This window comes from Phaenicophaeus curvirostris, chromosome Z, assembly GCF_032191515.1.
Source record: "Phaenicophaeus curvirostris isolate KB17595 chromosome Z, BPBGC_Pcur_1.0, whole genome shotgun sequence".
Classification (NCBI taxonomy): domain Eukaryota; kingdom Metazoa; phylum Chordata; class Aves; order Cuculiformes; family Cuculidae; genus Phaenicophaeus; species Phaenicophaeus curvirostris.
In genome coordinates this window covers 11,755,671-11,778,521 of record NC_091431.1, presented here as the reverse complement: position 1 = coordinate 11,778,521, position 22,851 = coordinate 11,755,671, and the positions used below count along the sequence as shown (strand labels likewise).

At 46.4% G+C, this 22,851-nt stretch overlaps 1 protein-coding gene across 3 annotated transcripts; it reads right to left on the bottom strand.

Moving 5' to 3' along the window:
* Positions 1 to 1,012: 1,012 nt before the first annotated feature.
* TBC1D2 (TBC1 domain family member 2) lies at positions 1,013 to 22,426 on the bottom strand. Of its 3 annotated transcripts, XR_011339447.1 has the most exons (15): positions 22,272 to 22,426; positions 20,127 to 20,632; positions 19,343 to 19,475; positions 18,295 to 18,436; positions 16,101 to 16,237; positions 15,339 to 15,526; positions 13,851 to 14,231; positions 12,938 to 13,048; positions 10,845 to 11,032; positions 9,182 to 9,652; positions 7,151 to 7,271; positions 4,953 to 5,138; positions 4,190 to 4,311; positions 3,201 to 3,695; positions 1,013 to 3,166 (listed from the first exon to the last, which is right to left on the bottom strand). XR_011339447.1 is itself a non-coding variant. In XM_069881221.1 (14 exons), the coding sequence occupies exons 2-14, from the start codon at positions 20,532 to 20,534 to the stop codon at positions 3,494 to 3,496; spliced, it is 2,790 nt and encodes a 929-aa protein (XP_069737322.1). In that variant the 5' UTR covers positions 20,535 to 20,632; positions 22,272 to 22,426; the 3' UTR covers positions 1,013 to 3,493. The 3 variants fall into 3 exon arrangements, 2 of the variants coding, with proteins under 2 accessions (XP_069737322.1, XP_069737324.1); XM_069881221.1 differs by having other exon boundaries at positions 1,013 to 3,695; XM_069881223.1 differs by lacking the exons at positions 16,101 to 16,237; positions 18,295 to 18,436; positions 19,343 to 19,475; positions 20,127 to 20,632; positions 22,272 to 22,426 and adding an exon at positions 15,833 to 15,927 and having other exon boundaries at positions 1,013 to 3,695.
* Positions 22,427 to 22,851: the final 425 nt, after the last annotated feature.

Here is a 22,851-nt window from a genome sequence, read left to right as displayed (position 1 = left end):
ACAGAGTATTTGAATACATCCCAGGACATTAAATTCTACCAGCTCCACTGCTATGGCCCTGGCCTGGGGAAGTGTTTTGTTTTCTTGTACCTGGCAGAGCAAATGTTCTGTAGAAGAGTTCTTGGCACTGGGAGAAGCCCTAGAGAATGGCTGGGGAAGCCCCAGCTTTGGTTCAGGCCACTGAAGGGGTAATGGGCATATAAAATGGGAAGATAAAATGGGAAGATAAAGGGGAAGAGAGCCAGCCTCAGGTCTTGTGTCAGTGACATGGCAGGAAGTTGTCCAGCCTGCAAGCTGGAACTCAGCACTGTTGTTCCTGCTACACGGTTCTATTGCTTCACTCTCATGGGCACTGCCTTGTCCCTTAGATCTCTGTTTCACCCTGGATGAGTAGCTTGAGCTTGGGATAAACATTAACCTAATGTACAAGTAGAAACAACCTCATCAGGAGTGCCTCTTTCTGGGGCAGCATGCCAGGACACAGAAGCAGATCAAGTGTCTTTGCTGTGCCCTAGCACTTTCGCATGCAAAGCCGTAGCTGCAGCATGTGGAGTTAATGGTGGTTCAGACCAAACATCCTTCCTGCTGTACACACAGGGCCAAAAAGGGGTAAGAAGGGAAGCCTCCCAGCCTCTACCTGTTTGCAGCTTAGGGACTTACTGAGCCAGCAGTAGCTATCTGCACGTTTGGCTACCCTCACCAATTTGTCCTCTCAAAACCATATAAACACTTGGTGGCCTGGAAATCTTGCAACGAGGTGATCTACAGATTAATTGCACACTCATCAAGAAGGGGTATGAGATCAAAACCATCCTTTTTAGGGTTGCAGCTGGTATACCAAGACTTAGTTTAATGCAGAAACAAAAGGCTTAATTTGACAAGTAATGTGATGCATACAGCAAAGCTCAGCAAAGGTTGACTCTGGAGTGGAAAGACATCTGTTTTACCCACAGGTGCCAGCACAGGCAGAGGTTGCTACTGGGCTGTGCAACCAGGACAGACTGTTTTCCAACCAAACAGTTGACCATGGCAGCACAAATCAACCTCATGCACTTCATGCAGAGGTAACCTCTGTTCAAAAGATTTCCAGCACTGACTGATACTCACTGGAGGTCTTGCAGAGGCCCATGGGACTTGCAGACAGCTAAGCTAACCTCTGTGCCTACCTGGTGTCTTGTGACACAAGTGCAGTGCTTTTCAGTAGTCCTAAAGTCTGTGGAGCAGAAGGGGAGGAGAGTAGGTCCCATGAGAATATGCTGCCTTGGGTCTAAGGCACAGGTCTGCGCAGTCCTTGCGCATATTCCTGCATCGACCACATTTTAGTAAGGAACAGCCACCACTGACTGGTTGGTGATATGACCGGAGGAAATGGCCCTTAGCAAATACACACACAGAAAAAAACTAAGAGCTGGTGAAGACACAGCAGAAGAGAAACTTCTAACAACTCTGAGATGTCCTTTCCTTCTGAGTTCAATTTAAAATTATTTTCAGAATTTCTTAACAGGGATAACAGCTCAGTCCTTATGTCTTCTTCAGAAAAGTTTATTTTTTAATGCATCATTATACACTGCATAGACGAGTGTTTATTTACATAGATGGTTTTGTCTAATAATGCAGGTTTCAATTGCCTTTTTTAAAAAAATAAGGGTAGTATGGAAGAAAAGATTTTTAAGCTGTTGCAAAAGGCTCTAAAAATACAATTTTAGGTATCCTTTTAATTTCCATGGTCTTGATTTAGAGGATAATGGCTTTCAAAAGTCTGTAACAATAGCAAAAGATCTGTATTTGTGTGCACCCATTCACAAAACATTACAAGTAAATTACATTAGTAACATCACCTGCAAAGAAAAACCTGCCTTTTGGGCTTCTCTAGATAGGTGGTAAAATTTTAAAACCAGTGCATTCCTTTGAGATATTGTGATAAGATTCCAGTAACATTTTCTTCTCATTCCACACTTGCAATATGTGCAGCTGTCAGTGACATTCAGTGGATCTACCTCACTCTTGCCCATTGATCTATTCTTCCCAAAACCTCATTTCTACTTCAGTTACTTCCATACTGTGTGGCTGGCCTCCACAGCTCTCTCCTAACTCAGATTTCTGTAATTCTTTGAAACTGGCTGATTTGTCCAGTTGCGCTTGACACAGACCACGTGTCTCAGGTGAACAGAGACTGCTACTGTTCCCACTAGAGTCTGTGATCTTGGCTACGGCTCACCTGCCTGAGGACAGTATGGGATACAAATGCTTCTTCTCCCTTCCTCTGCAAGTGCTGACAGCACCACAAGAGGCTTAAAGGAGGCATCATCCTCTGAATGTGCTTGGGCTCGAGGTCAGTTTAAAAATGTAGAGCAGAGCTCCCATTTTGACAGGGTCTGCTGCATGCTGCTAGCACCAGCACTGCAGGCACACCTGCAATAAAGCACCAGCCAACAGGAAAGCTGGGCAGCAGGATCTGCCACCACATTTGGGAAAATAAGCTGTGTGACTCCTCAGTCTGTGGAAGACTGAGCTACACAGGCAAGCATTCAGCCCAGGGGATGGGCAAGCCTGGGAGGCAGGGGAGAAGGCTATCAAACCTCATTCTCAGAGGCAGGGCTTCTCCTTAGTTCAGGGGAAATCAATTTTTTTCTAAAGAATGTCAAGCTTCAATGTGTCATATCCCATGGGACAAACAACTTCAATACCGGGAACTCCTACAGAAAAGACCTCCTCTCTCCCACTATGAAGGGAATCAGAGACAGTGATATCAAGCACAGGGAGTAGCATAACTGTGAGGCAGAGATAGATGGCCACACACTCATCCTGGCCACCTTGTCCTACCATGAACTTCTACAGGTACAAAAATAAACTGGAGAGGCAACTCTGGTCTCCCACATCCCCTTTAACTTGTCCCAGCCCAAGTCCCTGGGAAAGTGTCCTCTACCTCCCAGGACTTCCTCAGGCCCAACACTCATCTGAAGACAGTGTCAGTACTCAGTAACCGCAATGTTAAAAACAAGATCTCCTGGCAGGCTAGCCACCAAAGGCCTTCAAAGACCAGGTTTCCTTCCTGACCAGTTCAGAAGCCTTAGGTACCAATAAGGGAGTGCTCTCACTTTGTTATTTTCAGTGATTATACTTGTTTGCAAAAATCTCTTTCAAGCCATCAGAAAAGGTAGAATAACTATGCCTGACTGGGTTTTTTGCACCATGTCAACATCTGTCATGGTACCACAACCAATTATTTCACATGGACCTTCAGCTGTAGTCCTGAGCTGCACAGGACAAGGCAGTGGGCTGAATGGGGAGAAGTACAGAAGAGGATAGAATTCGCTGGACACATTCCAACCCATTGCAAAGTCTGGCTTGGTCCCTAAATGGTCCAATACCTACAGCCTTGCTTCCCGAGGTAGATTAAGTCCTGCTGTGACCACTTTTCCCACCCTACTTCATCTCCTCCTGACAAGCCTTCTGCAAGGTGGGAAGGAAGTGAAGAACAACTCTGTTTTTGTTAAATCTCTTCTTCCTCTTCACTAACAGCCTCCTTCAGGTCCTGAGGCCCCTGCTCTGCTCTTTCCTTAACATACGCTGCCTTGATCCGTTCCAGCTCATGCAGCTCTCTCTCCAGTTCTTCCCTGTGCATTGATCGCCGGTTCCTTAGCAGTTTCATGGGGAAGGGGTTTAAGTCATTGAAGGCAATGTTCATCAGCTTCCTATGATGGAAAAGATAGATCTAGTGAACTGATTTACTGGCTAGTAACAAATACACCAAGTGCATCCTGGGGCAGGCAAAGTGCAGGGCCTTAGATTTCAGCTCAGAAGTCACCAAGCAGCAGAGTCTTAAAGGAATGACAGACAAGTCCCAGCTGCTGCAAAAAGGAGTCTTACCTAGACTTTGTGGCCTGCTCTGCTGTAGCATAACTTTGCTCGAGCCAAAAAGATGTTAAGTAACATTAGTGGTTCATAGGTGGTTGATTAGTTCAGTGGTTGATAGGAATGGTTGGACTCGATGATCCTGTGGGCCTTTTCCAACCTAGTGATTCTGTGATTATGAAGGGAAAGCCAGAGACAAACTGACCTATATCCCATGGAACTGCCAATGTGCAAGCATCTCTCAAAAGACTGGCTATAACTCTTTTTAAGCTGACTTAACAGGCAAGCAAGTACAAACCCATGATGGAAGGTTGTCTACACCCCACAGTCCTACCTGCCATCCATGATCATTCTTGTGAAAAAGCGTAGGTACTGGTAGATCTCCACGCTATCATGAATTCTTAGGATTTCCTCCTCGTTGTATTTAAAAATTGCAAGAGCATAGCGGAAAATCACCTGGAGGATTGAAAGGCATTTGAGTTGACAAAGTCTTTTGCAGCTGAGGGAAAAGACCCTCCTGGCATAAAACAGGGTGAGGCACACAGCACTGCAGTACAGGCTGGACACGGGGCTTCTACTCTCAATAGGCTGAATTAGGGCACGTTTAAAGCACAGAGTTAATCCCAATAGAATGAACCTCTGTAATCTAATTTGCCACTCCAGAGCACACCAGGTCTACCAAAAGGACCCCATAGGGATTTGGCAAAGATTCTCCTGTTCTCCCTATCACAGGGGCAATACAAGAGTGATGTTTTTGGATACTAACTCTCTGCTGATCTTCTGCTCCCTGAATCTCTCAAACTCTCAGCTGTGTCTGGGTCACAGAGCATAAAGCACCATGGCCTGTCAGAAAGCTGTTACATAGCAGGGCTACCTGCTAAAAAGTGCCGGGGATACTGTGTACTGTACCAGGGACTAGGTCTGACTACTGGCAGCGAGTACCCAGACAACACAGAGGCTTGGATGCATCAAGGCACCCCACTAAACAGGCAGGATAGAACAACAGGCTCATCCCTGCATCTCTTTGACACATGGGTATGTCCATCATGTCACAGAGGCGGTACAGATGGAAGGAAGGCCTAAGCTGAGAGTTGCACCTTAGTTCCCTCGTACAAGAAGGCGTCCCACACTCGCAGAAGGATGTCGCTGACCAGGCTGTCCACAAAGGCCACCAGAAACCAGTTGAAGGTGATGAGCGAGACATCAATCCGATACTGCTCAAAATGAGCCATGAGGCGAGGCAGCTTCTCTGACAGGAAATCTTTGAAGACTCTCTGATCTACCTAAAATTGACAAAAAAAGAATTCAATACAGTCCTAGTCAAGAGCAGTCCTGGCACTGGAAAGGAGTAGTGCAACAGCACAGTGCTGCAGTAATCACTGGTGCTGCCTTCTAGCCTAACCACACCCTAATAAGAGCAGAGCATCCTTTGTCTCCCAATCCTTCAAAATTACTGAGCAGTGTAGTTGTATGTTGTATCCAGTGTAAGGTGAGGAGTTGAAAGAGGGCCATGATACAAGCAGAGATACTAAGCCTTCCCACTCAGAGGATCATATTTTTTCCCAGCCTCAAAGTCAAGACAGAAAATCCTGACGTCATCCTGTATCAGTCCTACTGGGATACACTGTGATGTCATTAGCATCCAATTGAATAACAGGGATTAAAACCTGCCCAGGTCTGAATGACTGCACATGGGCCAAGAGAACAAATACATAGAATGCCTCTGACTTTACAAGCAGGACTTGATATACTTACCTAATTTCTCCTCGTGGTCTAATACTGTCTGTGCTCTGCTTCTGGTTGCTTGAGCTGAGATAGAAATGCAGCTGCCAAGATCTTTTACCCAGGTTTATAAACCTTCATATGGTAGGCTTCATCTCAGGGAAGCCATGGTTTCATGAGGGGAAGCACTGAGGAGCAAGATCATGGTTAGGTCTTCCCCTATGCCATATCATACTACTCCCACAGCTGTGTCAGCTTACTTAGCTGTGGCACCGTGTCACAAACCAGTTGACATGATATGCTTGGTCTTTAAAATCTGCAAGACCTAAACCTTAAGTTTTCCAGCCAACTCAGACCTTTCACTTTATCAAGCCAAACCACAAAGCATCATCCTAGACTTTTGTTTTTACATGGGTCTTGGCTAGACTTTCAGAGACCAAACATGAAGTCAGGAAGTCTTTCCAAAATAGGTTCCCTCAGGTGAGAGTCTTTCCTCACCAAATGCGGGGGAGCCTCTGTCTCTTCAGCCTGCCATGGCTTCTCTGTCAATCACTATTTGTCAAGTATTGAGCACTGCTCATTAAATCTTACAGCAAACACTACCTGCTCCAGACAGACATTTTGCTATCTGCACAGTGATTTGGCTGCTTACCTAGTCTGTGGGTTGGCCTCTCTACTAGTATATCACTGTCCCAGCAAACATTAGTAAACCTATTCAGTGGCACAATCAGTCACTCTTAGTTACTGATGCTTTTAGCCTCATCTATTGTGGGCCTACAGATAAAAATGTCTTGTCTCTGGAAGGACCACACACATTAAAGGCCCCAAGGGCACTGCCTGGCTCAACAGACTGGACACTGCTGGGTGTGGGTGGTATGGGCACACAATTACTATTCCATTGAACCATATGGAATTTTCCTTGGCTCTGTGTCTCCCTGGGAGGATGTAGTATATCTGACACATTATAATGCATCTTGAAAACCTTGAAATCCAGTGACTTTGAACCAGGAAGATAAGTTATTCACAGAACATCTTGCATTAAATGGCTAGAAGGATCTGATCTGCCAGGAAGCCTACAGCCAGAACTAACACTGTATTTGATTGTGAACTAAGGCAAATATAGAAAATACAAAAATCTCAGTATTTTCTTCCATCTGCCCATGGCACTCCAAAGATAGGGTGCAGTTTCCAAAGAAACATCTGAAGGGCTGCAGAATGGTACCTTTATACTTAGTTCTACACATCAGAGCTTGCTGCTTCACCTCTACTAGGCCCTCCTTAAAATAAATAACTGTGCAATCAATAGGCACTTTCCTTCTAACTAATCTGACCTTCAAGTCATCACCCAGGTGTGCTGCACAGTTTCCTAGTGCTATGGATCAATTCTGCTGCTCTTGTATGTGTAACAACTTTGTACTCTCAATCTACAACACCCCTGCAATGGAAGGAATTGCAAGATGGTATCACTGTCCTGAGAGAAATCAAACACACTGCAAGCTGACTGCATGCTTTTAAATCTTTACTGTAAATCACTGCATCAGAGTTAAAGCAGATGTGATGGTGTCCAGCTCACCTGTGATGTTATCAGTGTGTTACTGTAGTAGTCTGCCGGCATTAGGTTCTCCACAATATGGACCAGGCACCAGAAAGCACTTTCTTCATCTTCCAGGACCAGGAGGGCAACAGCTGCCAATCTGTGATAGACAAGATGTGGTGAGGCATTTCTAGGTTCATGAGTGTCCAAAAGAGTGGAAAATATCTTCCTGAATACCAACAAGAATAACTTACACATTCTTTCCTCACGTGAAAAAGGTCCAACCAGAAATTCCCTTCATGCAGCTACCACTCAGTGACTTCTTTATTTGGTGGCATACTTCTAAGAAGTCTGGTTTTACCTTTCCTACAGCCTTCTTTGGGAAATGAAAGAAGCTGTTAAGAGTCCCTGAACCTTCTCTTCATAGAATCATAGAATAGCCAGGTCGGAAGAGACCCACCGGGTCATCGAGTCCAACCATTCCTATCAAACACTAAACCACGCCCCTTAGCACCTCATCCACCCGTGCCTTAAACACCTCCAGGGAAGGTGAATCAACCACCTCCCTGGGCAGCCTCTGCCAGTGCCCAATGACCCTTTCTGTGAAGAATTTTTGCCTAATGTCCAGCCTAAACCTCCCCTGGAGGAGCTTGAGGCCATTCCCTCTTGTCCTGTCCCCTGTCACTTGGGAGAAGAGGCCAGCACCCTCCCCTCCACAACCTCCTTTCAGGTAGTTGTAGAGAGCAATGAGGTCTCCCCTCAGCCTCCTCTTCTCAAGGCTAAACAACCCCAGCTCTCTCAGCCGCTCCTCATAAGACCTGCTCTCCAGCCCCCTCACCAGCTTTGTTGCTCTTCTCTGGACTCGCTCCAGAGCCTCAACATCCTTCTTGTGGTGAGGGGCCCAGAACTGAACACAGGATTCGAGGAGCGGCCTCACCAGTGCCGAGTACAGAGGGAGAATAACCTCCCTGGACCTGCTGGTCACGCCGTTTCTGATACAAGCCAAGATGCCATTGGCCTTCTTGGCCACCTGGGCCACTGCTGGCTCATGTTCAGTCGCTGTCAACCAACACACCCAGGTCCCTCTCCTCCAGGCAGCTTTCTAGACAGACTTCTCCTAGTCTGTAGCACTGCATAGGGTTGTTGTGCCCCAAATGCAGGACCTGGCATTTGGCCTTGTTAAACCTCATGCCATTGGACTCAGCCCAGCGGTCCAGCCTGTTCAGATCCCTCTGCAGAGCCTCCCGACCCTCCAGCAGATCCACACTTCCACCCAGCTTAGTGTCGTCTGCAAACTTGCTAAGGGTGCACTCGATGCCTTCATCCAGGTCATTGATAAAGACATTGAACAGGGCTGGACCCAGCACTGAGCCCTGGGGAACCCCACTTGTAACTGGCCTCCAGCTGGATTTCACACCATTTCCCACCACTCTCTGGGCCTGGCCATCCAACCAGTTTTCCACTCAGGAGAGTGTGTGCCTGTCCAGGCCAGAGGCTGACAGTTTCCTAAGCAGAATGCTGTGAGAAACTGTGTCAAAGGCTTTGCTGAAGTCCAGGAAGACCACATCCACAGCCTTTCCCTCATCCAGCAGCCGAGTCATAGAAGGCGATCAGGTCAGTCTGGCAAGACCTGCCTTTTGCCTTCTCCAGACAGACCTGCAGTTTCCTCAGCCTCTCCTCATGTCATCTGCTGCAAACCTCTAACACTTCCCAAAATATGCTCCAACTCTTCTCAGTAAAAAAGGGCAGTCACCGCAGTATTCTGCTGATCACATTAAGACTTACAAATTCAGCCCAAGACTCATGCTGTTATTCTGGGATTGCCTCACTCTACCTCCTATAGTTCCTCCTTCCTGTTCTGTAACTATGGAGATGCCAAACAAGTGCATCCTGCTGCTTGCTTGATCTCAGTAACAACACTGGGTGAAAAAAGACAGCAAATGCAGAATTCTCCAGGAAAACGCCTAGAGCCAAGACAGAACTCTAAGAGGCAAGAGCCTGGGGTTGCTTGAATCTCAGCCTAGACTATGTGTATACATCTCTTCAGCAGTAGCAAACCTGGCTCCTCACCTGTTCAGTCCCTGGCAGTAACCAATAGCTGGATTATGCCAGGAGAATGCCAGCAACACCCTCCGGAGCCTGGGAATGAGCTGAGATGTCGGGGAGGAAAAATGTTTGTTGTTGGTCAGTGTGCGGGGCAGGTCGAGCTCAATCTGCCGGCAGGCAGCATGTTCAGTGCTCTTACTCTGCCGTAAGAGCCGCTGGTAGTGGTCAGGCAGATGGCTGCAGTGTCGGCTGACAATCCACCTCCACACCCGTTGCCGATGCTCCACTGGAATGCCATTTCGGATCAGGCTCTTCAGCTCTGCAGAAGTGCTCAGCTCTCCAATGCTGTTCCACCTGTCACGGAGGGGCTTCTCTACTACTTCCTGGCTCCGCAGGTTGTTGGACTTTATTTCCAGGGCTTGAATTTTGGCCAGAAGTTTCCAGTCTTCAACTTCATAGTCAGGTACAGTCATAAACCCATACTCATCATATTCACTGAAGGGACACAAGGCAGAAGTTAGTTCAAAGAACAGAGGTAGTACTCATGTCAAGGGCCATTCACTGCTTGGGGCCATGCAAACTGCAGCTTGTTGCCAGGTTCCTATCACCCATAGCAAAGCACAGGTACCCCTACCTCACTTCTCTGGCAGCTGCATGTGAAAGCCTGCCATGCTCACTGTCTCAGAGCCTTGAAGACAAATGAGAGCCTGCAGCAATGCCATACACACACAAATTCTGCTCTAACTTCACTCTGAGCTACAGCCCAACCTCACCAGACATCATTCACCTCGGCCCCTGTTCCTAAGGAAGCATTCTAGCTCAATCTGTGTACCTTGTCCCTACCACGTGCTAGTGCAGAAACAGTTCTGTACAAAGGGAGTGCAAAGCCTTTGGGACACCAGACCAACAAAGAGAGATCTACAGTCCCTTACGACGTCTACCTGTACACAGTGCAAATCACCTACTGATCAGAAAACCCAGGAGTGCTGACAGTACAGCTCACTGAGGTTATGTGTATCACTAGTCCACAGGCTTGTAAGACCCCATCATGCTCTTGACAGAGTCCAAGCCTGACTTTGGGGTATCTTATCTCCAAACCCACCTTCAGAACCTGCAACTCTGACCAACAAGAAGAAATGGAAACTGTGACAGAACTGGAGCACTAACAAGGCAGAAAAGCATAAACACAAACACAAGGACCACAGCAGCACAGGTGGCAAGGCTCTCAAGAGGTCTCCATTCCAGCTTCCCCTTCACTGCAGGACTGTCCCCAGCACTAGAGCAGACCAATGGTGGTTTTGTATGGCTGGGAATAGAAAACCCCCGAAGGATGGAGATCCTCCACCTCCCAGGTGCCCCCATGTCGTACAGAAGGTGTTTATCCTCATATCCAATGTTTACCTCCCAAGCACACAACGGCTGTTACCACTTGCCATACTGTTTGCCACTGCGAAGAAAGATTTAGCTGCATCATCTTTAATTTCCACTTCCTGCAGTGATAAGCTGCTATCAGATACTTGTGGCCTCCACACCACCAAACTAAACCAGCCTCCTCAGCCTCTACTCCTAGGTTATGGCTACAAGTCCCAGATACAGATATGTCTCAAGTTCTTTCCTGTCTGCACATTCTTCTCCACCGCCAGACTCCTACAAGGGTGTGAATATCCCCCATGCTCTTGCCTCTTACCTTACAGGATTCAGGTTAATACTTTCTCCTACTTCTTCCTTCACATTCCACTGGAGTGCTTCTTGGATAAGGCTCCTCACAAACTCGGCATGGGAGCCGGGCACGCCAGGTACAGCCTCCTGCAGCTTCCGCAAGACTGTCAGGTATTTGCTCTCCATCTGGCAGTTTCGTGCTTGCAGGCAGGCACACTGATGGGGAAACAAGGGAATGAGCTGGCTTATCAACAGTTCTTCTCACGTTGCAACTGCTCCTACTGGCCTGGTCTGCACATAAAGTGAAGACTCCTAAACAACAAAGCCCCAGAAAGCATATCCAGCAGGTTTCTACAGTCAGTGGATTTGCAGCCACAAATGAATCACCGTGGCCAATGAACAACCACAAGCTGCAGTACCTAGCATGAAACAAGCTGCTTATTGAGTGGGACACTGTTGACGGGAGCATGGAATCAAAACGCAGAGATCAATGTGATCAGCGAGTGTTCACTTTATTGAGCTTAGCTGTTTCTTTGTAAACCCTTTTCGGTTACATAACTGGGTGACCACGAGGGTATCTACAGTGTATTATTGGTTAAAGGTAGCTGTCCATAAGGCTATTACTAATATATTATTGGCTAAACTACTGCACATGCTAAGAAACCAAGTTATACTAAACTTAACTATGTTGACAGTTCTCTTCAATTGTTTTTCTTTCAGCTGGTGCTTGTTCCCACAGAACTAGCCGCTACATTCCTCCCAGCTGGCCCCTGTTTATCTTTTGGCTCGCTGTTTCAAGGCCTTGTTAGAGTTGTTCAGTATTAAACAATCTCAAAGCATCCAGGCCTTGTTCTCTGTAAAATGTTCCAACAGGAGACCTACTACAGCATCACCTACTTTAGCTACTGCATTGCCTGAGTTGGTGGCCATATCCCAGACAGCTTGGCTCAGGACAAAACCTAAGAGCTGCTACCACAACTGAGCATTCTGCAGTCTTTTTCCCTGCTCCTCAAACAAGTTCTCTACCCCATGTTGAGCTGTGTCCTGACAAAACACATGGTTCCTGGACTGAGCTATGACCATACCAGTAGCACCACAGACAACGTCACCACACACCCCTCAGCAACCCAAGTCCCATGGCACTGTTACACAACATTTCTCAAGAACAGGAATGCCAGCTGAGTTCAAACGGCACAATTAATCCTTGCCACCACCATACGCCTGGGCACACACAGGCGAAAAAAGGAATGAGGTCTGTTATCCACACTCCACAAGTGGGGAACTGAGGCCACGCAGGCGACAAGGCTCAGCCAGTGTCTCACAGGAAGCTCAATGAAGACTCCCGCTCAATGGGAAGCAGCAGTTGAAAACAAAACCAACACAGAAATCACAGAGAGAATTAGGCTGCACATAGAAAGGATAGAACGGAGTGTGGGATACTGGTGTATTACTACTCTAATCAGCATTTTGCCTCGCATTGAGCTTGTCGGGCTCATTACTTCCTTTAGTTAGGAGGTAGGCAAGGCTCAAAGGGCTAGAAAGCAAACAAATGTAAGAATGATAATAATACTTAAGAATCTGCTTTTTGCCCTGTTCCAGAATACAAGACTGTGAAGACGTACCTTAAAACCCAGGGAAGTAAAACCCAGGGAAAAACCACTGAATAAATACCAGCACACACCACCAGTGCATGCTTACAAGGCTAGAAACAAAAACAGAGCTCAAGAAAACACAAGAACTCTGATTTAGCAGCAGGACCCAAGAGTACTGCCACCTGGCAGTGCCAAGCCTAGTAGCAAAATCAAGACCAGGTACAGCCAGCGCTCAGGAAATTTTTTTGATTCCCTACACACAATATTGCTTTTTATTTGCATCCAAAATCATAGCTGAAATGTGGAAATCTAGGTTAAGTTTCACCATCCTCAAGACTGAGATTTGCAGGTATTTTACTTCTATCTAATTTGGGAACAACACAAAGCAGAAGAAAAATCACGCTAAAAAAACATGTTGAGAAGAAAGCTTATTCCTGATGCGTTTTGGACCAAAATTTATTCCAGTACAGAGTTCGGAAACAAATTAGTAACAACCCTCACCAATGAAAAAAAAAGTAATTTTCTTTACCTTCATCAGAAGGGCTTTTTCATTCTCAGCAACTCTTGTCCAAAGTCGAGTAACCTGGTGGATCTCCGAGTTGAGAAACTGATTCTGGGTTTTGTATGCATCTATATCATCCTGCCAAGAAGCAAAACAGTCACACAAGGACAGCTGCTGGGAATCCCTCCTGACCTCAGGGACCTCATGTATAGAAAGACAGGACAAGAAAACATCTCAACAATTTTGTGTTCTAGGAAGAACACAATGTGGACAAATACTTCCCACAAAGGAAGTCAAGGCACAACATTAAACAGGAATGTCACGCACAGACAAGACACTTGAAAATGACAAGCACATTGCATGTACATGCTTAGAAAACAGAAACATATGGGTGACAAAGCTAGACAAGCACCTAAATAAGACAAAGAATATGTGTTTTGTTCTATTTTATTAAAAAAGTGACACAAATCTCAGCCCCATAGCTGACAGCAAAAGAACTCTCTCACAATGCAGTAAGTGGCTCTTTCAGATATTCCCACCCTGTGCTAACTGGTCATTATAACTGTGCATATAGCAGTATTCAGCAGGCTGGATTTGAAAGAACCAGGATGCATTGAGAAACTTTTTGCTAAAGAAAAACACAGGAACAAAGCTGTGAAGGCAGCAAGTCAGACTGCAGACAACAGAAAAGTGAAGAGGCAGGCACTGAACAGTGATGCAAAGTGAAACAGAGCAGGATCCAGGCTGAAGCTAAAACTGACTCAGATGGTTTTGTGCACCCTCTTGGTACCAGACAAGCCCCTTCCAGCCTGCCTCTGGTTTTGAGACAGATGGAGCAACTAGTGGAAGTGTATTCTTTGCTCCTCACAAAGAACACCCTCCCACTGAACCAGAGGGCACAGAAATGGGAGCCCCCAAATGACCTGTGTGTCTCACACACCTTCAGGTGCTCGATCTCCTCCTGCTGCTTATACAATGTGGTGACAGTGTTGGCTTCTTGCAGGGGGTCAGAGAGCTCTTGAGCCATCTGCTCTGTCAAGGCCATGATGACTCCCTGTTTGGCATGATTCTTCTCCATCAGAAGCTGCACGTGCTCCTTGAGTTCCTGAATATGACTGTCTCTCAGAGCCAGATTCTGCTCCAGTTCCTTCTTTTCTTGCTCAAGGGCTTCCAGCCGACCTGTGAGATCTGCAATTTGTCTCACTTTGTGGCGCACCAGCTCCAGCCTGTCCTTATCTTCCGCTGCAGTGAGATACATGCTAGATACTCGTTTCTCCTGCTGGGCTGCCTCCAGAGCTTTGTGGAGAAGTTTAACCAGCTCCTGGAAAGGAAATGTAAAGCCATTACATCACAGTGCTGCCCAGGGCAATGGCAGTACGGACAGCACAGACTCAACCAGGAATGAGTAAATAATGAAAGGTCCCCGGGATCTTGAAATTTACTCCTTTTAGATGCAAAGCTGACTGCAGCAATCTTGAAATTAGTGATTTCCCAGTAGAGAAGCTCTGCTTTCAGAGCTGAGCCTGAAAGGTCTCAGCAGCAGGCCACAGATGACTTGACTTTAAGTGGATTGCTAACAGAGAAGCTCCTGCTCACACTGGGTTTTGGTTTTCTACAGTCATCCTTTTTGGGAGGCCCAGCAGAGACCAGAAAAGCTGGAGACTTGGTCAACAGTGTGGTAAAATAGAAGAGGCAAATAATGCAGCCTGCATCTGTCTGTGCTACCATAGAAACTGCTGTATTCTTTTTAACCTTCCCTCTGTCAGAGTCCTTCCTCTATCCCACAGGAAGGCATAAAAGTGTGCCCCAGCAACATGCTATTGACTCAGGCTCTACTATCTAAGCCATTTAAGGAAGCAAATCAAGGATGCAACTGATTGTCCACCATGGGACCCAGCTCTCCTGACACTTCTGCTGGAAGAGTTACCAGCTGAACCTGGCATTTCTCTATGCCTGTAAGAATTAACAACTCCATTCAGGATAGATAGTCCTTGCAGTGAACCACACACTTACTTATGCAGTCAAATCACCTCTTAATAGTGGATCACTGTTCAAAAAAATGACCCTGCTGTTAACAACATGATTCAGCCTGGCAGTTCCTGCCAGTGTCATGGGACTTACTCAGGACTGTACTTCATACATTCACAGAGCAATACAGATGTGCCAGCAAGACACCTGCAGAGCACACCTGGATTCGTTTTACCTACCTTTTCCAGTCTATCTGCTAGCTGCACTTCCTAGCAATGGCTGAAAGAATGTCCATTCTTCCTTGTGACTGGGCACAATCAGGCACATACAAACAGGTAACAGCAGTAGATTCAAGCAGTCCCCAGTGAGCGCTTGGTGAGCATTCCTCAGCCTAACATCAAAGTATAAGGGAGTCTCAGGACCTTGCCTTTAGAAGCAGCACACTCCTCAAAACACTCACCTTCTGCGACTTGACTTCCTCGGTGAGTGTCAGGATCTGTTGCTGTAGGACACTCACTTTATCCACTGGATTCCTCTCCCTGGACAGTTCGTCAGGCAAGCCTGGGAAGCCACTGTTCTTCCACCTGGCTTTCCTAACCCAGTTCAGCCTGGTCTCCATCCTTCCATTCTCTGGGATCCCCTCCTTAACTGAAGGGAAACAATGTTAATTTACACAGAACCAGGCTGCAACAATGGATTTCTGAGTCTTGCTATGGGGGACTCACAACAGCTCAGCAGAGAAAACTGACGCACAGGACAAGAAAAACTGGCCTGCTGGGATCCATAGGGTTGAAGCACAAACAGCAGGGATCATTCACAGGTACCTCAAGAATACACAAAGCTGTGATATTCTTACATAGCAAAATGCAAGTTGCCATCATCGAGAGGTAACTTCATAAGCATGCGGTGGAGCTTTTGAGCTTAGCCTGTGACATGCAGCAATTTAAATTCTACCTCAAAGAAATACCAGTATGGGATGACATCACGGATGGTATTTTTGCCTCTGCAGATGGCTCCAGAGGTGGGAGATGGACATATGCAGCCTGAAGCAGAGCCAAAAGAGTCAGTCTTATGACAACAACCAGGAAGGGACCTCAGACAATGTGACAGTTTTCATATCCCAAGAAGACTTGCCACCCTCTCCCTCCCTTTTCCACTAAGTCTGAATCCCTGCTAGAAGGCATCATACTCAGATCACCTCACGCAGTTCAGTAACAAGCACCTGCAAACCCCGCCTCCATTTCTGCCTCTTGCTCCTCCTCCGGGTTGTCAGGATGCTCCTGGAATTCATTGAAGCTAAAGATGTTTCCATTGTCCCCCCAGAGCTGCTTGGAGCCACAGATGTTGTAGACAGTGTTTCTGAAACAAGACAACATCAAGAAAGTCCAGTGAACAGGAGAAGTTATATTAACTGCAGCCAATGCATGTTCAAATTATACACCACCTCACCACTTCTCATATCCCAGCCTCCTCCCAAAACGTATCTCCTCATATGCTGATAAAATTAATTGTCCACCGCACTGGTGGATCTGTGGGGAGCAAGGTTGTAACTGGTGTAAATCAGGAAGATGCCACAAAAGCTGTAGCAGCACAGCAATGTAAATCAGCCAGAGAACTTTCACCATGTGCTTGAGCTCCATACATAAACAACAAGCTGGACAGAGGGATCAAAAGTAACAACAGACCAACTGCAACCCTCCCTTTCCTCTCTCCCTTCCTCCGCTCCTCCTTCTTCCTTCCCTCCCTGTTCTGCCCTTTCCTTAGCTCACTGCAGAAATCCCTAAGTGCCAATAACAGCTCAGCTATCTACAGCACAGCCAAAACTGCCACAATGATCACATCCGAAGCAGCCACAGGGCCTGTGCTCTGAACCACATCTAATAACCTTGCCACAACAAACTCAACAGACTGTGCTGCAGTAAAGAGATTCAAGAACAAAATTGCAATCAGACCCAGAACCAGTTTGTTACAGCTGCTGCTATCAGATATTGCCAGAAGCACTAAGAAATTATTTTACAGTATCATGCAGAACCACAAATGCACAAGTGTTTTCTGTAAAACCTATGGAGGAAAGCGAGACAATTGCCCATCTCTGTACAGGTCTTTTCCCTTCCTCTCTTGTGCTGTCCATTAGCTGAAAGAAAACAAGCCTCTTGCTTTGAGGCCTACAAAAGACTCCGTGTCAGCTACTTCCTAACCATAAATGAAGTTGACATTTAAAAACTGTTCTCCTTTTGCTTTATTACTGTAAGGCTCCACAGAAGACTAGACGTTTCTGACCTCAGGGAACATGTTGCAACATAAGATCAGCAGACCTCCACACCCTGTAGTCTGCAGGTGGCACTCATCCCATGCAGCTTTCCTACTTTTCTTTGCCTTATGCTGTACTTTGTCTTCCCTCTGAGACAGAAGCAGCTCAGAGATCTCATGAACCTAGCTGAAATCAGCCACATTACACTCATGAAGACCCATCCTGATAGCAACAGCACCTGAATAAACATTCACAGAACCAGGGGAACAAAACAATTTGAAGATTAGAAGAGGCAATTGTTACTCGAGCTGACAAAAGCAGGGTTGGGGAAGGAGGAGATACGATCAAATTATTTTTAATTGAAGTGCAAATTAATAGCTTGCAAAATAGTTCAGCTGACTCTGAGCCTTTTTGGTCCCATGGGGGATCTTTCTTCCTGTTGGCATCAGACTGTAGCCAACAGCAGCAGTGGTAAAAAAATATAGACAACATCCCCACAAAAAACATCTGGCAGGTGCCCAGCTGCCTGCCTACCACACACCTGCGGCCACTCATATATTTTTGGTTATATGTAAATAAGCGACTAGGACAGACTTCAGGAGATACTGAAGGGGGTTCTCTTCATGCTACTGTATCTGCCCAAGGCTTGTAACCCATAGCCCTGATGGAGCTACACCTTGCAGCTGCAGACAGCTGTGCAGTGTCAGGCCACATTACAGGCTCAAGCGCCTTTTACTTGGAGATCCTGCTTTAGAGAATACACTACATTCAAGGTCCTCTGAAACCCCTGGAAAATGCTAATGAGCTTCTATCGCTAGCCTACAGAGATCAGATGAACTTGCCTGTCTGCCCTTCCAAAAGCTAAGTGCAGATGCAGTGCAGTAGCCAAACAAACCACTACCTACACCGAAGAAACCTTAATGAAGCCCTAGGTCTGCCACAAAGATCTTTGCTAAGAGAGCTAGACGATATGAAATGAACAGGGAGATGTGAAGGCCTCTCTGTCAGGAAGTTTACTTTTGCCTGAGATATGCTTCAAAAAAATGCTTAATGGTTCTTCTACCTAGGCAAGAGTCCCACTTCCCCAGAACAAGCAACAGGTAAGGAAGGAACAAAGTGACAGGCCAGTACATCAACCGCATTGCAGCTCTTCTCTCACACTTACTGTATCTCTGTCCAAGGGTGCTTAAGGGAGATGTTCTGCAAAGCAGTAGATGTTTGGGGTGCAGGCAAGGATGCTGCCTTCAAGCCCACTACTTCTGTTGGTGTTTTCACCAGAGGCAGGAAGTCTTTATTGTCAGTAACATCTATGTAGAAACAAACCAGGAGACAGAAACAAGCAAAGCAAGATGGAATTCCACTGGACTTTGGTTCTTTCATACAACTTGAAAGCCACAACATTTTATTACATCTTTCATGTTCAACTGTCCAGGTGGGACAAAGACAGCAAAACAAGTTTCCTTAGTTTTAGGTCAAATTACAGAAGGCTTCATATGCAAACAGTCACCTATTGAAGGACAATCAAATGACTCTCTATATGAGAATGACTAGCCCTAAACAATCAAACTTTAACCATGTAAAAGAACAAGGAAGGGAGCTGTTGCTGTTCTTTTTCCCTATCCCAAGTAGTGTTTTATAGTTTTAATGTGCAGATACCACTCCACAAACACAGTTTGTTATCAAATTATTGCCTGCTGTAGTAAAATGCCAAGGTACCCAGAACCTATCAGAGCAGATATTTACTAGGGATAGGCTTCTTTGTTTCAAACAAAATGTCCATCTAGTCACAACTAAACAGGTGGACACCCTGCTTGTGCCCTTCCCTGACCCATCTGCCTACATATACCCACTAACAGGAATTCACATCTTTCACCCCACCACCACTGAAAAAAATCTTTGCTTGCTCTAAATTGGGCCTTGCAAGAGGAAGGGGATATACCAAATGTGCACACTTCAAACGTGTGAGAAAAATCAAGAGGGAATCCATGATCATAGGATACCTGAGCATCCCCAACCACATGCTGTGGATTAGGAGGCAGCCAATTCACATTCATCCATAATAAGGCCAGAAGATCCAAACACTGACCAAGCGTTGATAGACAGCACTTGTCTTTAAAAACCTGGCCAAAACCTCTGCCCATTTATGGCTGAGGAGCACCATTCATCACTGTGGGGCTGAAAGCAGAAGAAAGTCTGAAACACACAACACCTACTTGTTTTGCCAGCCAGTGGTTCATTCAGAAGCTGGGAGCTGCCCACAGGAAACCTGATTTGAGTGTTGCAAAATTCCCAACGCCTTATTTGTAGCTGCTGCAGCCAGTACATCATTGCCTGTTTGCTGATTGCCTAATGTAACACAAAACAGGAAGGGGGACAGAGAAAATCTCATCAACACGAGACACATCCTGAAGGGCTGACCACCGCTTCCCTGCCCAAGTCAGCAGAAATAAGGGCCACCCGTGTTAAGCCTATGCTATGTCTACTGGTCCTAACACTGCTTTGAGAGGACAGAGCAAATCTTTGACATGACCTTAGTAACACAACCTCAGTGGACCGCTGACTGCTTTTTAAACATTTTTTGGTTTACTATTCTCCAAAGCTAAGCAGAAATTACACAATACTTCAGCCAAGAATGACCCACAGAGCTTCTTAGTAACCATTTCCACAGAGATGAAAAGCTAGCAAAGGTTCCTGCTGGAGCAACCGTTTTAGACAGGAACTCGTTTCTGCTTAGCAAATTATATGTGGACTGCAGGACCTTCAATAATTTAATTCAGCACTCAGTTCAGCTTTCACTGCTATTCTGTTAAACAACAGCCATCTCGCAAGTAATGGAGTCGCAGTCTTGCAAGAACAATAAAAGCAGTTTAGGTCCAAACAGCAATAGTCCAGGCTGGGAGAATGAAAGTAAAAGCTAAGAGGTATCTGAGTAGACACGTGTCTGTCCTGAGTGGGAATGTTTTGTAACAGCCCCTACAAGAAGACACTGCCCCTTACCTTCAGAGTAAAAACTCTGCTTGGTGTTCTGATCTCAAAAACCCCTTCCCCATTTTCCAACTTGCAGTCAAAGCTGGCACTAGAGAGGTCTACAGACCCCAATGGGTTGACATCCTGTGCAGTTCTGTAATACAGCAAATGACATTTGTTTTCATCGTAAAAGAACCAGCGAGACTTCCAGGTCTTGATTGGCCCCTTGATGCCCAGCTTATTTAAATAGCCACAGAGTTTTTTTCTTGATGTTTCTCTGCTGGGTTTCAGCTGTATGTTTTCTGGTTCTCCAGAAGAAGAAAGCATGTATTTCTCTTTCGCTGAGGCTCCATTGTTGCTGTTATTACCTGCATCTGACTCCACTAAATTGCCTGGAGTGTCAATGGAACAAGCTTCACTTTCTAGTCCTTTTTTCATTTCTTTCAGGAAATATACTCAGAATCTGATTGAAACAGGAAATTCTCTAGGTAAATAAGTAGCAGCAGTTCCCAACTAGATCATCAATGTTATAGAACCTGCAGCAAATGAAAAAAAAAAAAAAGATAAATAAGCTCAGGTCTCACACATGACCAAAAAAACATTTTCTAGCTCTCAAATTGCCCAATCAACATCTTCAACTACTACTTTTAGTCATTGGTCCCTACCTCTCTTGGGTCAGATGATCTCTAAATATCTGTTTTCTTCCTTTTCCACTCCTAAATATGCCTCAGCTAGCAGCCAAGAAGCAGTACCACAATCTCCAGTGAAAAGTACAGTCTAGGGGCTTACCAAACCAATAGCAATAACCAGGGCATTTGAAGCCACAGGCAGCAATGTTAAGTCACAGTTGCAGAAAACATGGCAAAATAACAAAATGGAGCAGGGTCAGGGGGGGAACATATTTGAGTCAAGAGATTCCAGGTAAGTGTATTCAGCTAATACTTTAAGCCATGGTGTCTGAATAAAAATCCAGCCTTATGCAGCATCCTTATAAACAATTTGCATCAGCTGCAGGTTGCTGTTAAAAAGCCTGTACGCCAAGTGTTATGTCTCCATCCAGTAGGTCTCATGTGATCCTTGCAAAAGAGATGTTGTTGCTCAGTAGCCAAAGTAACCTGCTGGTTTCCCAAGAGGAATGCAACATGCAAGCTAAAAATAGAAAAATAAGGCTGGAAGGGATCTGCAGAGATCACTAGTACAACTTGGGGCTCAGAGAAGAGGCCAACTTCTAAGCTATAGCCAGTCCACCTCCAAATGAATTTTGATCATATGCAAGGATGGCAATTCTGTCACACTTGTGGAAATGTTTTCAAGTGCCTAACCATATGGCAGGTCTGACTTTTTGCTCAGAGCACCCACAGCCCTTGCATAAAGAAAGCTCACAACACTCCAGAAAAATACCTATAAATAATTTCTTACATTTTTTCCTTAAGTGAAAACATGGCTTAAAGATCAATAAATGAAAGAAATACCAGAGACTTCAGTTCAGACAGTAACATATCTGGAGAATAAATAAACAAATCACTGCAGTGTTAAGTTAATGATAATCCAACTGCAGAAACAAAACTACTGAACATGACAGCCACCTGTGTGACAACAGGCCAATGGAGATTAATCAGTGGAGCGCACAGAGATGTTGCCCAAGCTCACGTTCTTAGGAATCACTTATCCTCACGCCCGAAAGAATTCCTACCCATCCTAGCACTGGCTAAGCCCTACCATGTTTATTACTGCCCTCTCCTGTTCTCACACCAGCTTCTCAGAAAACTATAATGTTCGCTCCTGGAAAACTACTGAACTTCTTTTAATTCACTTCCAACCCCATGGATCCTGCTGCTGAACACATTCACAAATTCCAGGAACAAGGAACCTTCATGAAGGTGATGCCTCAGTTAAGCTTCTGAAATACCCAAAAGCTTCATTTCCAAACTAATTTTGCCTGCTACAAAGGAACCATCATAGGAGGAAGAAGCAGCCTCAATTCTCCCAGACACCGGGACTTTTACGGCAGGACCAGCATAAGGACGCCCCGTACCCTACTTATGCCTCTTGCCAGCATGATGGTCAAAGCGTACACATTTTCAATAGGATCAAGTGAGTATTTTGGGCTAGAGCACCAAGTTATAAGGAGTCACGTCAGATCTCTGTCACAAACCGCCCTAGAGAAGAACTCACCTCCTGAAAAGAAGCAGAGAGATGCCCCTGGCAGTCACGGTCTGCTGGCTTCGAGCTACTGTTGCAGGCACCACCAGCGAGGTAACCACAGCCTGCAAAACAAATCCAACAGAAGAGGAGATTCCTCCTCGAGTTTCCTTTGGCCCAAGTCGCTGCCTGGGAAGAGAAGGCTGCAAGGAGCTCTGACACCGACTCATCGATGAGAAGAGAAGACCGGGTTGGCCCCCCGCACTGTGAGCAGCAGAAGGCAGCCCCCCCCCAGCCCAGCTGCACCCCGCCGGGGCACCAGCGGAGCCTGCCGGCGCCAGGCACGGGGCTGCGCGATGGGGCCGGACCCTGGCGGCGCTGGCGGCGCTGGCGGCGGGGCGGGGGGACTCGGCTCGCCGCCCCGGGGCCGGGCTGGTGTGGGGCGGCCGCTTCCTGCACGGCGGGGACGGGGCCGCGGCGGCCCGGGAGGCTGCCAGGGGTCGGGAATCGGGAGAAGAGGGACTCGCCGGGGCGGATGCGGCGAGCGGAGAGCGCGGGGAGGGACGTCCCGAGCAGCCCCGCACGGCGAGGGCGCCGGCCGGCACCGAAACTC

What these genes read in the sequence shown, in the direction of transcription:
- TBC1D2 (XM_069881221.1), bottom strand. Translation starts at nt 20,534, where the DNA reads ATGAAAAAAGGACTAGAAAGTGAAGCTTGTTCCATTGACACTCCAGGC. An exon ending in ATTAACCTGAATCCTGTAAG is followed by an intron (nt 9,653 to 10,844) that starts GTAAGAGGCAAG and finishes GTGTCCCTTCAG; the next exon opens with TGAATATGATGAGTATGGGT. An exon ending in TACTGCCAGGGACTGAACAG is followed by an intron (nt 7,272 to 9,181) that starts GTGAGGAGCCAG and finishes TGTCTATCACAG; the next exon opens with ATTGGCAGCTGTTGCCCTCC.